Source organism: Rhinolophus hipposideros (assembly GCF_964194185.1).
Source record: "Rhinolophus hipposideros genome assembly, chromosome: 18".
NCBI lineage: Eukaryota > Metazoa > Chordata > Mammalia > Chiroptera > Rhinolophidae > Rhinolophus > Rhinolophus hipposideros.
In genome coordinates, this window is record NC_138064.1 from 22,286,633 (window position 1) to 22,298,986 (window position 12,354).

Below are 12,354 nucleotides of genomic sequence, written 5' to 3' on the forward strand. Positions count from 1 at the left end.
ATTTTGGTTTGTTTTGTTTTTCATGCGAAACAACAGTATAAGTAATTTCATATTTCATTTGGGGACAGTCTAGCAGAAATACTGACAAAATCTTAATGAAAATATGACATTACTTCTGAGTTTCTACTTGGCAGGTCAAACCTCCCTTGAAGTGGGAAGTATATAATTAGGGTCTCATATTTCCACTGTGTTGGTGAATCACAAGGGTGGCAATGAAGAGTTACTTTTAATAGCCCTTATACTGACACAGAGAAATGGGGGTATTTTTTTGACCCTCAAATATGCCTGTAAGTTATTTAAATGCATTGCTTTCTGTGGGAACTATGGTAACTGGTTAAAACAGCACTTTCCCAAGCTGTTAATTAAGTGATAAGTAACATAACCTACATTCCTTTCTAAAGGTCACTGAGGTATAGTAAGTGAAAAAGAACTATCATGGGTTTTCTAACTACACACACATATCTATTATATTTACATACACATATATTTAAACACCTAAAACTTTACTTGATTAGTTGCTAATACCACTGACTGTAAATCTAACTGATTTAAAACTGCTAGCACAGATCTAAAGTCTCAAGGATAAATCTAAGTATGTGGTTACTCTGAATGCCTCAGTTTAGTCTTTTTTTCTCTTATTTTCACTAATTTTAATCTAATTTCGCTACAAAATTTACAGGGAGGTCAGTTCAATTATTGAATATTTCATTTAGTTAAGTATAACAATGGCTCAGGGGACAGATTTTCATCCTTTTAGATTCCCACAAGCCACACTAGAAAACATAATTTCTTTGGAGAATATATAAATAAGATGCGGGATATTTCATAAAGGTAAAGACAGTTGGAATGGAGTTCTGTATGATGTGTCCTACCATAATGTTGAATTTTGATGTCAAGCAATAAGAAATACATTTCGTACCAACTTGCACATGTAAAAGCATTAGCTTTGCTAGGAAATAGTTTCAAACTGAAGACAGATCTTCAGAAGACAGCCTATCCGAATGACCTTGAAATAGCCTCAGCCTCACATTTTTTTCCTCAGCTTTATAAAACTGCCAAACATTTATCTGAAGTCAGCCCCATCATAACAGCAAAAGAAAAGCTCAAGCATAATAAATCATCAGGAGGCCTTCCATGATTATGAAGAGTAGAAAATGAGGTTGATTCCATTTTTTTCAGTTTTTCCCCAGTCAGCAGTCTGGCACAAAATGGTTCAAGTGCTGCTTCAATCTCCTCCAGACCTGGGTTATGTAAATCCAGATCAACTGACAAATGATATATAGAGCAGGTTTTTGGGTAGCTGTCTCTCTGAGTGCTCCAGGAGCAATAAAGCACAGGCATAATCTTGCCCACCAAATGAATCAGAGGCAAAACAGCTCAGAATTATTAGAGAAGACCTTTCCGGATCAAATAAAGACTGACTCTAAGGCCAGTTTACTGGTCGAATCATGTCTGCTGTTGTGCAACACATCCTTGGGCCCCGCTCTTGGCGCTGGAGCTCGGTTACGGTGAATCAGCGTCACACTAATAAAGATGTTTGAGGTAGAGACCCAGGTCTGAGATTAGCACATGCCCTTAGCGGGCAGGTGACGGCAAACCTTTCCACACCTCACAGTTGGGCATTATTATTAAATATTCTCACATTACAAGGCCCAACAACTGCTAAACTGTAATTAGTTTTCTGAACTAGATTGTTCCTTACCGATGAAGTCCTTTTGAAATCAACTATGATGATGATTTTTTTTTTTACAATCATCCCCCCCACCCCCCCCACCCACCCCCCGCAAGACTGCTTCAAACACTAAGACAATGAATGCATGTTGGTTGTCGCACCTTGTCTTGGTACCAGTTTCCAGATTTCAATGGGAGAAATGTACTGCAGACACAGTTTATAAGAAGACTGAGTAGAGGGCAGTGGCTCAGGCTATCTTATACTTAAGACAACTTACAAGGATGAACAGGGGGGTTAAAAAAAAATAGAAAGGAGAGTACAAAATAGAAATACTGCACAAAATAACCATTTTGCTACTTTTAAATTTTTAAATTTTCATTTTTTTTAGTAGAAACATGAAACTTTCCAGCAGGCAGCATTTATAGGCAAATTCAACCTTGCTGCTATCTAGTGACTCCTGCGAACTCTTGTAACCCAAATGATCAACTATACTGAGACTTCTTTTCTTCCTATATGTCTAGGCTTGCTACTTGCCCACACACAGCACTGGAAGGAGACATCAGCTGCAAGTGTTGCCTCCACACCTCAATTGAAAATGCCAAAGCCATATAATATGGGTTATCAATTCAACAATTTAGCACTTGATGACCATTACATGGCATTGTGCTTCATAATTAGCAATGAAGCCTTCAGAAAGATAATCAACCCTCATAATAATTTCATATCAGGTTTCCCATTTTAAAACGTTTCCCTATCAAGTCTTGGCTCAACTACGCTTAAATCCAAGGGGGTCTCTATATAGTTATGCAAAATTGATTAAATATAAACATTTTGAAAATAATTTTTACAAAGAAATGTTGGTAAGATGAATGCAACATAAAAAAGAAGTCACGCACATTAATAGAAATCTTACTGGTGATCCTCAAACTGAGTCTATGAGATCACTACACTTCCCATAATAAAGACACTAAGGATATCTTAAGTTTTAAAGCTATTAGGGCAGTAAATTTAATTTGACTTCCTAAAATCTGAAAAGGTATCAACTCTGTCCCTAATTTACTTTTCTCTTAGTTTAACCATCCTTGTTCTCAACACTCTCTTAAAAACAACAAAGAAAGCAAATACTGAATACAAATACTGATGTCAAAAACTGGGAGGTTTATCAACTGCACTCACAGCCTCACATGAGAGAAAGGCAACCTGAGCAGATGATTATCCGTGTTTTGTAGATAGACACAAAGCTGAGACAAGTTAAAAGACTTGTCTAAAATCAAACACCTAAGTAACTGGTAGTTTGGAGGCTTGATCGCAGAATGTCTGGTTCTACATCCAGAGTCAAATGAGTAGAAAGAGTGAGGTTAGGTGAAAACAAGGATAATTCTAATTCTCCCCCAATTTTATATTTTGATTACAACTTTAAGCACCGCCCCCCGCCCATACACACACACACAAACATGCAACACAACCTACCCCTTTTCCGAGTTTTGAACCGCTGGCCTGTTAGCACTGGCTTCTGATGCTTATTCATAAAATTTCTGAAAACAAAGAAAATAAAGATTATGCATTTCAAATAAGCAGTTCAAATAAAAGCATATGGCTAATAAGCATATGTTCAACCTCACCCATATTGGATATACTTTAAAAAATGAGATATAATCTTAACAATTGAACTAGCAAAATTTTTATAAAGTTTAATGATATCTAATGTTGACAAAAGACATAGGGAAAACAAAACCACAGACATAAACTTTGGATAAACTCCATGCAATACTTTTGAGAAGTATTTGGCAAATGTCTATAAATATTCACATGTGCATAACCTATGGTCCAGCAATTGCTTTATCAGTTATTTAAACTACAGTTATAACCACACAAGTATGCACATATACCTGTGTGTGTTTGTGTGTGTGTGTGTGTGTGCGCGTGTGTACACATAAGGATTTAGTTGCAGCATAGTCGGATGAATAAAAGAAAAAAAGCAAAGTTAACCACCCATAAACATGAGTCTGGGGAAATAAGTTATAATAAGCCACCAAATGCGACATTATGAAGCTTCACAAAACACTGAATTAGACCTCAGTGTTCTACGTATTTGCTCTGCCTTCCTGTCTGATGATGTTTTCTGCATCTACCTAGCTTCCCATCACTCACTGTGCCATTTCTTCCCAATGTGCCAGAGAAGATCGCCTCTCTTCTGGGAAGGATTTCTCCATCCACTCACCTGGCTTACTCTCTGCACCCACTCAAATGCCTCCTTTTTAAACAGGCCTTCCCTGACCATCCCAAATAATGTGCCCCTTTGTTTCTGTTCTCTGTCTCTCCCTCTCTCCTTACCTACCTTTATTTCTCTTCAGAGAGCTTAGCAGTCCCTGCCATTTTATTCTTCTATTTGCTTACGGTCTATTCCCCCCATGAGAGTGTAAATGACACGTGGTGGGGACTTTATAGGTTTTACTCAATACTCTGTCTTTAGCACCTGAAACAATACCGAGTAAAGAGTAAGCATTTAATAAATAACTATCAAGTAAGCCGTGGCACTGATACGGAAAGATGATCGAGGCATGTCCTTAATGGAAAAAAGCAAGTTGAGTGAGAGTATAAAACAATATTTTGGTTAAAAGGGGGTATATATAACATCTGCTTTTCCATGCAAGCAAAATTTCAGAAAGATGCCTGTTTACCTCAGAGAGTAGCAATTTAGGTATTATATATTCTCGTATTGGATTTTATGTACAATTAAAAATATAATAAATTATCTTTGATAAAAGTGAAAAACCTGTTCTGTAAGACACTTAACAAACTGAGAATAAGTTTGCTGGCATAAATATTACAATCTAAAAATAGGTCAAGAATGCCTAAATTATGACCAAACAATTAAGATAATGTCAAGCAAATTATTTAACCTTTCAAATTTTTAAAAAATGGTGACTTGAAAATGTCTAGATTTTCTCCAGTACATACACATTTAAACAAACAAGAATATTTGCAGTATTCAAGTAAATTACTTATTATGTCTCAAAGTTTAAAAAACAAATCCTCCTTAAGAACACAGAAAATTATTCAATATATTACCAAAACTTTCTTCCCATCTCACAAGAGAAACTTCTATCTTCATATAGAAAGCAATTTGTTTATCATTGAAAACTTTAATATAATTTTAAAATGAAACTAATTAAAAATAGTGACGAAGCCAAAAAGTAATTTCTTGTGTGATTTAAGTAGAGAGAATTTTTACCAGTCTTATAAAGTGAACTAATACATCAATGCTTTGAGATATAAAGGTGACTAAGCTAGATTCCACGCCCTCAAAAACACAGACTATGGAGATACAATTCCCAACATTTACAATACAGCGAGATAGGTGAAACAATGCAGTACAGCCCTAAAACAGGGGTAAAGGACTGATTGTTGTAAGTATACTCGTATGGGGCAGCAGCTACCTATTGAAATAGTTATAAGTGCAATAAATTTCATCAATGAAATCTCATTTTGTTTGATAGATGTTGGAAATGGAGCCTCTAATGCATTATTTATATTCACTGCAAAACTCTCATTCAGAAATTTCCCTGTTGGCATTTTCTTTTTTTTTTCTTTTTTAATTTATTGGGGTGACAATTGTTAGTGAAATTACATAGATTTCAGGTGTATAATTCTGTATTACACCATCTATAAATCCCATTGTGTGTTCATAACCCAGAGTCAGTTCTCCTTCCATGACCATATATTTGATCCCCCTTACCCTTATCTCCCTCCCCCCACACCCTGATGGCATTTTCAACAGATTTACTCTGGATTTACTCAGCTAACATTTCACTGGGGAACAAGTAATAAATATATATACACGAGTGTGTGTGTGTGTGTGTGTGTGTGTGTGTATTGTTGCTACACCTTCCCAAACACAACAAACATTACATAAAATATTTTGCTGTGTTAGTAAGGAAAAATACCTATTAAAGAGTTTGGGTCTCATACTGAGATACAATAAATAAAAATAGAAAAAAACAGAGCCCAAGCAGCCTGAAACTTCTCTAGTAGGAGCACATGCAATGAAGGAGTTACTCTTTGCCAAAGATGATTTTATTTTCGAATAAAAAATATTTTAAAAGTGTGAGCCCCTCTCCAAAAGTTTTATTTTAGAGTCCAGAATATAAACACATAGGATTCCCCCAATCAACTCTACCTTTGCACTCAGTTTCTATTTTTTTCTGCTAATGGAGAACTACAACTAAACACAGCTCACCTATGAGAGAATTATTAATAACTCTGTTTTAAAAACCATTAGCTGCATTTATGCTTTCTTCAGTTCTAAACACAAAAGTTTGGTACTTCATTGCCTAGTTAGTTATGTGGACTTATTTTTCACACCCCCAATATATTCTTTGTGGAAAATAACACAATGACATGTAAACATAAAAAGTATGCAAAAATTTTGATGTACACAGACCAAAAATGAAAACAGAGACTCACCTACTGGTATTGAAAGACTAAATGAAGATATTCTGTTCACCAAAAGTCTCTATCCTTTAAGCTGTTACTATTTGGAGCACAGGCTTGCCTCCCTCTAAATTTAGCTCTCCCTGCTACATTATTATCTGCTCCAGTGAGGGTCAGCCTTTATAAGGCACTCACCGAAGCCCTGGCAAAAAGGAGCAAGGGCACTTTGAATAAGAAACTGTGCTAGCTTAAACCTGGGAACGTCACAAAGAAAGAGTAGCAAAGACAAAACAGTTCTATTGGGCCAATGTCAAAAGCTTACTTTTATTAGATTACATTACAATTTACAACTTGAAGATAACTTATTAAAAAAAATATATACATATATATTTATCAGAGTTTAACAGAATCCTGAAAGACAAATTCGTCTGGGGTACAATATATATACATCATGATCTGGCTTCCATTAAAAAAAAACACACAAAATAAACCCTGTAAGCCAAGCATAATAAAGACCAAATCAGCTCATGTGAACCAATATGGAAAAGCTCCATGGTTTAAAACATTTTTAAAAATTGCAAAATGCCAAAACAAAATGGATTTAAGTATTTCACATGTTATCTAAGCGACTCAATTCCTTGGTATTCCACAAGATAAAAGACCATAAAAATACAAGAGTGAGCCAATCAACCAAAAAGTAGAAACTGGGTACTCTTTTCACTCTTAATTTGCTAACTATCCTTGTGTCCTTTGCAGATTCCATCACGCACACCTCCAGTCGGACAGACTCTGGGCCCAAGGGTGATAATGGGCCAGCAGCAGCCCAGGTGTATCTCATAATAACTGTGTACTAACTCTGCCAGTTGCCCAGCCCACCAGCATCATTTGCATGTTGTCTTGCTTGGTATTCTTGAATTCTTCTCTTTTCGGAAAGAATCTGATCTACCAGAGAAGGATTTACCTTCTAGTTGTCCTTACAAGGGGATGAGTGTTCCGAGCTAGTAACTCAGACTTTTGGCCTGTTACTTTGTTTTTCTGGTCTGGCTCATCTTTGATCTATGGTAATCTGCCTTATATAACCTGTTGCAGCACAGATATGTGTTATACATATAATAGGCATGCCATTCAAACAACCTCAACTTTATAAATATGCACACTCTAAAGTGAGGTCACCATCTTTTTCTATAAAGAGATAGAAAGAAAATATTTTAGGCTCTCTGAGCCTCGTGGTCTCTGTTCCACCTACTCAATTCTGCTGTTACAGTCTGAAAGCAGCCACTGATAACAGGGAAACAAATGGTCATGGCTGTATTCTAATAAAACTTCACTTACAAAAACAAGTGTTGGATTAAACTAGCCCACAGGTTGTAGTTTGCCAACCCCCATCCTAGAGAAGTGCATCCGATAGAACAGTCTGTGATGGTGGAAATGTTCTATATCTGCAATAACATGGTAGCTGCCAGACACATGTGGCTACTGAGTCCTTGACATGTTACTGGTGTGACTGAGGAACTAAATGTTTAGTTTTATTTAATTTTCATTAATTAAAATTAAAAGTGAAATAGCCAGTGTGTCTAGAGGCTATTATACTTAGCAACCCAGTTCCCAAGCATTCCTTATGGCCCGACACACTTATATTTGATAAAAAGGTAAAAATACATCCAAAAATAGGATTCCATTAATACTTTTTTCAAATCAAGTAGTTCTTAGGAGCATTTTGCCCAAATGTCAAAACCACATGTCTACAGCAGAAAAGGAAAGGAAAAGACCAAAAGTCAAAAGTGAAACTCTCTGCGTGGAGTCAGTTTCACTTAAGACAATAGGGGGGGGGGGACTTTTGATTCTAAGATAATAAAAAATTATGGGGCAGAAATACCATCCCATAAGGATAACGTGTTTCATAAAGACAGAGCACATAAAACTCGTAACATCATTCAGCCACTTTGCTGCAACATTCTCAACAAGTACTTTGTGTTTAGCTGTTAAGTTTCAAGAATTATGTTTTATTTTATATTCCAAATCAGTGAAATAATTGACCATAAAATAACAAACTGAAAAATGCCCAGGATTATAAACTATTCTCCTTTCCATTAAAGCTAAAAGTGCACGAAGAAACATCATAAAATCCTTTACAGAATGTGATCATATCCAGGAATCATTTGGGTTGATAACACTGTAGCATCATTCTCTCAAAAGAAGCAAATATAATTAAATTGCTCTCTAAAAGATTAAATTATTAACACTATATAGCAATACACTAAATGTATGCCTAGAATAACACTATACAATTTGTTTCCCAGAATAACATTAGCCTGTTTAATATCCTTACCATGATTTTGTAACAACCTCTCTATAATCAAAATCACTCAGCCTTTACAAAAAGCTTCATTATATCTCCTAGTAAATTCTATGGAAGTTTTAGTATTTACAATAATTGGAAAAAAAAAACATTAAAATTTTAAAATGAGATAGCCTATAGAAGAAAAATATTTCTAAACAAAATCAATATTCCTTTCTTTAATACAAAGATTACTGTTATATTCATATCCCCTTCACTCTTATCCCTATAGATATGAGAAAACAAAAATCTTTCTTAACAAGCATGAAACGTGATAACAGTTCTCTCCTCAAAAATCTACAACTATATTTTTCAGTGACAGGCATTAACAGTGGAAACATAAATTGTGCTAAGCAACTACCTTATACGGAAAAAAATGACCAAAGCTCAAAGGAATTGTGTTGTGAAAAAAACAGTACCAAGAGTTAACTAGTTCCTCTAAATCTTCCCTAAGAAGATATAAAGGCATCATGATAAAATTTTCATTATAACATTTCCAAACCTCTATACCTTAAATTCATTAGCATACCTATCTTATTCCTAAAGGCTAATATTTTGCTTCCCTTTTAATAAAAATACAAATATTCCAAATATTACATTTTAAGTATTAGTGTACAACCTCTTCATAGAAATCTAAGTCTCCTAGGGCTTGCACATTCCCTCTCTGTACCCTTTCATTTGCCCCAGATGGAAGCTTTCCAGATCCTTCCCTACCACTGATTCACCAGGCTCATTCACCTTTCCAGATGGTTTAATCTTGCTCATGTCCTTCGCTGTCTCTCAACACTTTGAAAGACACAAACACACATAAACTCCACACATGGTAGCATACTTTGGAAAAAATCCATCCCTCAAATATAATGTTTCAGGGCATTTTAATAGCAAAATGTCCTAAAACCTCTCTCTTCTAGATAAGACCCTTAGAACTTCTGTCTGCAGACAACAGCATTTTGATAATGATTGCATACGTATATTTCACATTGTAAATTCTGAAAATTTAGAGGAAATGGTGGCATAAAACAAGGAAATATCCTGCGGTCTTTTAAGTATACTTATTAATCTAGCAAGTATTTGGGGGGTGCTTATTGTGTGTTAGGCTTTGTACTAGAGCAGTGGTCGCACTTCAGGGTTATTTTGTTTCCCAGGGGACATTGGCAGTGTCTGGAGCTGTTTTTGATTGTCATGCCATGGAGAAGGGGGGTGTTACTGGAATCTAATAGGTAGAGGCCAGGTATGCTGCTGAACAATCTACAATGGACACCTCCACACACACACAAAACAAAGGTTATTGGGTCCAAAATTTCAATAGTGACAAGGTTGGAAAACCCTGAACTAAAGAGGAAACAATGGTGAACAAAACCAGACACAGTCCTTACTCTCTAGAGTTAAAAATTATATGCACAGTTCTAAACACCGTGGAGCAGCAAGCAGGCAGATATTTCCTTGAATGACTTGCTTGTGTTTGCCAAACACTGAAGTCAAGTTTAGAGAACACAGATTTATCACTGAGTAGCTTGTCATAGCTAAAATCAAAAGTATAATTAGTATACAAAACAAAAGCTTCCCACAGTCTTTGATACTAATTGATATATTTCCACGTTGATAATTTTACATCCTCTGCTATCCAAAGGGAGGGCGGAAAATAGGCAACAATCTGGGATTTGAAGAGGAAGACAAAGAAGAAGCTGAGCACCAGTAGACAAACTTTCTCTCTTCCCGGATATTGCAGTCATAAATAAAAAGACATTAAGGAAAAAAGGGACTTTAAAATGCAATATATGATTGAAAAATACAATTGTTTGTTTTATGACTTGGAAAAAGTGATATGCTAAGTAGAAACAGGAAAAAAATCAATTCTATATACGATAGGATCTTAACTACATAAAATATACTAACACTCAACAGTGGTCACCATGAGCAGTTGGGATCAAGGGACAGTTCATTCCTCTTATTTTAGTTGCCCATATTTTCTATAAGTATATATCACTTTTATAATATTGTATATGTTTAAATAAAAAAATCTTTAGCCTCTTCTGAAGCTCAAACCAATTTCAAAAGAATCATAAGTAATAATATTATTCGTGCATGAAAAGAAATGCCACAGGATCTAAAGATTATTTCCTACTAAAAGAAACCAAGGTTTCTTGCATAAATGGATGATTCCAAGGTTGGAGCAGGGACATCTTGTGTCCGAAAATACGGACTTGCTTTAAAAGAGGACAAAGCAAAAGGAAATTTATCAGTACACAAGTGAAAAGGAATTAACTGGGTAGAAAACAAAGCTTTTACGTAGGAAAAGGAAACAGTTAGAAAATCACCATTCTGCAATCATTGTACCAAAAACTGATGATGCACGAGTTAAGTATGCTAAATGTACCCTGATGCGTGTGTGTGTGAGGGTGCTTGATGAGTAATAAGGTATTTACATAGACTCAAACCACCTTCACATAAATTACAAAAGGAAAAATAATAACTACACAGTAGAGAAACAAGATACCTTAACCAAGTGACAACTGCCATCCCATGTTTCTAGATGTTTCATACTTAGGACTTTTATACACTTAGGATATTGTTTTATGTCGTGTTCCAAACAAATACACATGACCTAAATTTAATCATGAGGAAACAAAGGCATGTCTAGGGACATTCTCCAGAACAACTGGCCTGTATTCTTCAAAAATGTCAATGTATTAAGGAAAAAAAAAAAAAATGGAGACCAAAAGACAGTTGCAAATTAGAGGAGAACCAAAAGGACATTACTAGATGTAATATGCAATCCTGGAGTGGATATTATACTGCAGTGGGGGTGGGGGTGCGGGGGCAGAGGTGGTAGTGGGGGGGGGGAGTACATACATACATATATGCATACTCATATGTATGCATATATAACATTATTGGAATAATTGATGAAATTGGGGTAGTATAAACTATAATGATAGGTATGATATCTATATTAAATTCATTAAATTTTATTATTCCACTATGGTTCTGTAAGAGACGTGCCTTAGAGTCTTAGAAAATACACACCAGAGTAATAAGGGATAAGTAATAATAAAGGACGAAGTGTACACAACCTGATTCAGAAACAAAAGTGAACATTTACGCATAGAACCATGGAACAAAGGCAAACTTTGGAAGCCATGCGTATTTTAGAGAATGAACTAAAGCAAGGAGAACAATGAAGGGAGCTGAAAAAAAGCCCAGGAACCTGAACAATACAGAGATTTTGTATTTTCTGGCAGTGCTGAGAAATCAAGCTTGCTACGGAGAGAGAGAGACCATAACTTTTCAACCCCTTCAGGATCTGCTCAGCTGTGAAGATGGAAATCACCTTGCTGTATTGATGGCATTCTCCAGGAACAAAACAACACACCACCAAAACACCTCAACTCTTCATTTCAAGATGCTTATAATACATTATTCTGGTTACTATAGTCCTTGCATTTAACTGTCCTGTGTACAAGAAGATATTTGAGTATTTTAAAAACGCCCTCACTGCCGCATCAGACGAGAATGTTCTTTATTCTGTTGTATTCATAGAGCACACAACATGCTTAACACACAGGCGTTAAGAACTGCTCAACCACACCCCACACTACCTGTATTAGTCCTGCCATGGAAATACTCTCTTCTACATTACAGCTCTGCGTAAGAAGAGATTCAGAAGTATGTAAAATAAAATGGAGAATTATTAAATATCATAATCAGGGGAATAAAGTCAACAAGGAAAATTAATCTGTATGTGCAAAATACAACACGAGCTGCTTAAAGATAAGAAGTGCTAACCTCTACTAATTAAAAACAAATACCTAAAGGCAAAGTTATAATTCCTGAACAGAAAAGGTTTTTACAGTTTTTAAATAAGAGCGCATTATTTGTTCTATGTATTTAAAAAAAAGTATTTATCAAG

The 12,354-nt window shown here is 35.6% G+C and overlaps 1 protein-coding gene across 3 annotated transcripts in view; it reads right to left on the reverse strand.

Moving 5' to 3' along the window:
- The window catches only part of BZW2 (basic leucine zipper and W2 domains 2), a 57,598-nt gene that overhangs the window by 34,119 nt on the left and 11,125 nt on the right, over nt 1–12,354 (reverse strand). For 2 of the 3 annotated variants that reach the window (XM_081079171.1, XM_081079170.1), the window contains exon 2: nt 3,143–3,207. In XM_081079171.1, coding sequence (XP_080935297.1) covers nt 3,143–3,200 — 58 coding nt within the window. In that variant the 5' untranslated portion in view covers nt 3,201–3,207. Of the gene's footprint in view, nt 1–3,142; nt 3,208–6,139; nt 6,309–12,354 lie in introns of those variants that run through there. The other variant, XM_081079172.1, reaches the window with a different exon arrangement.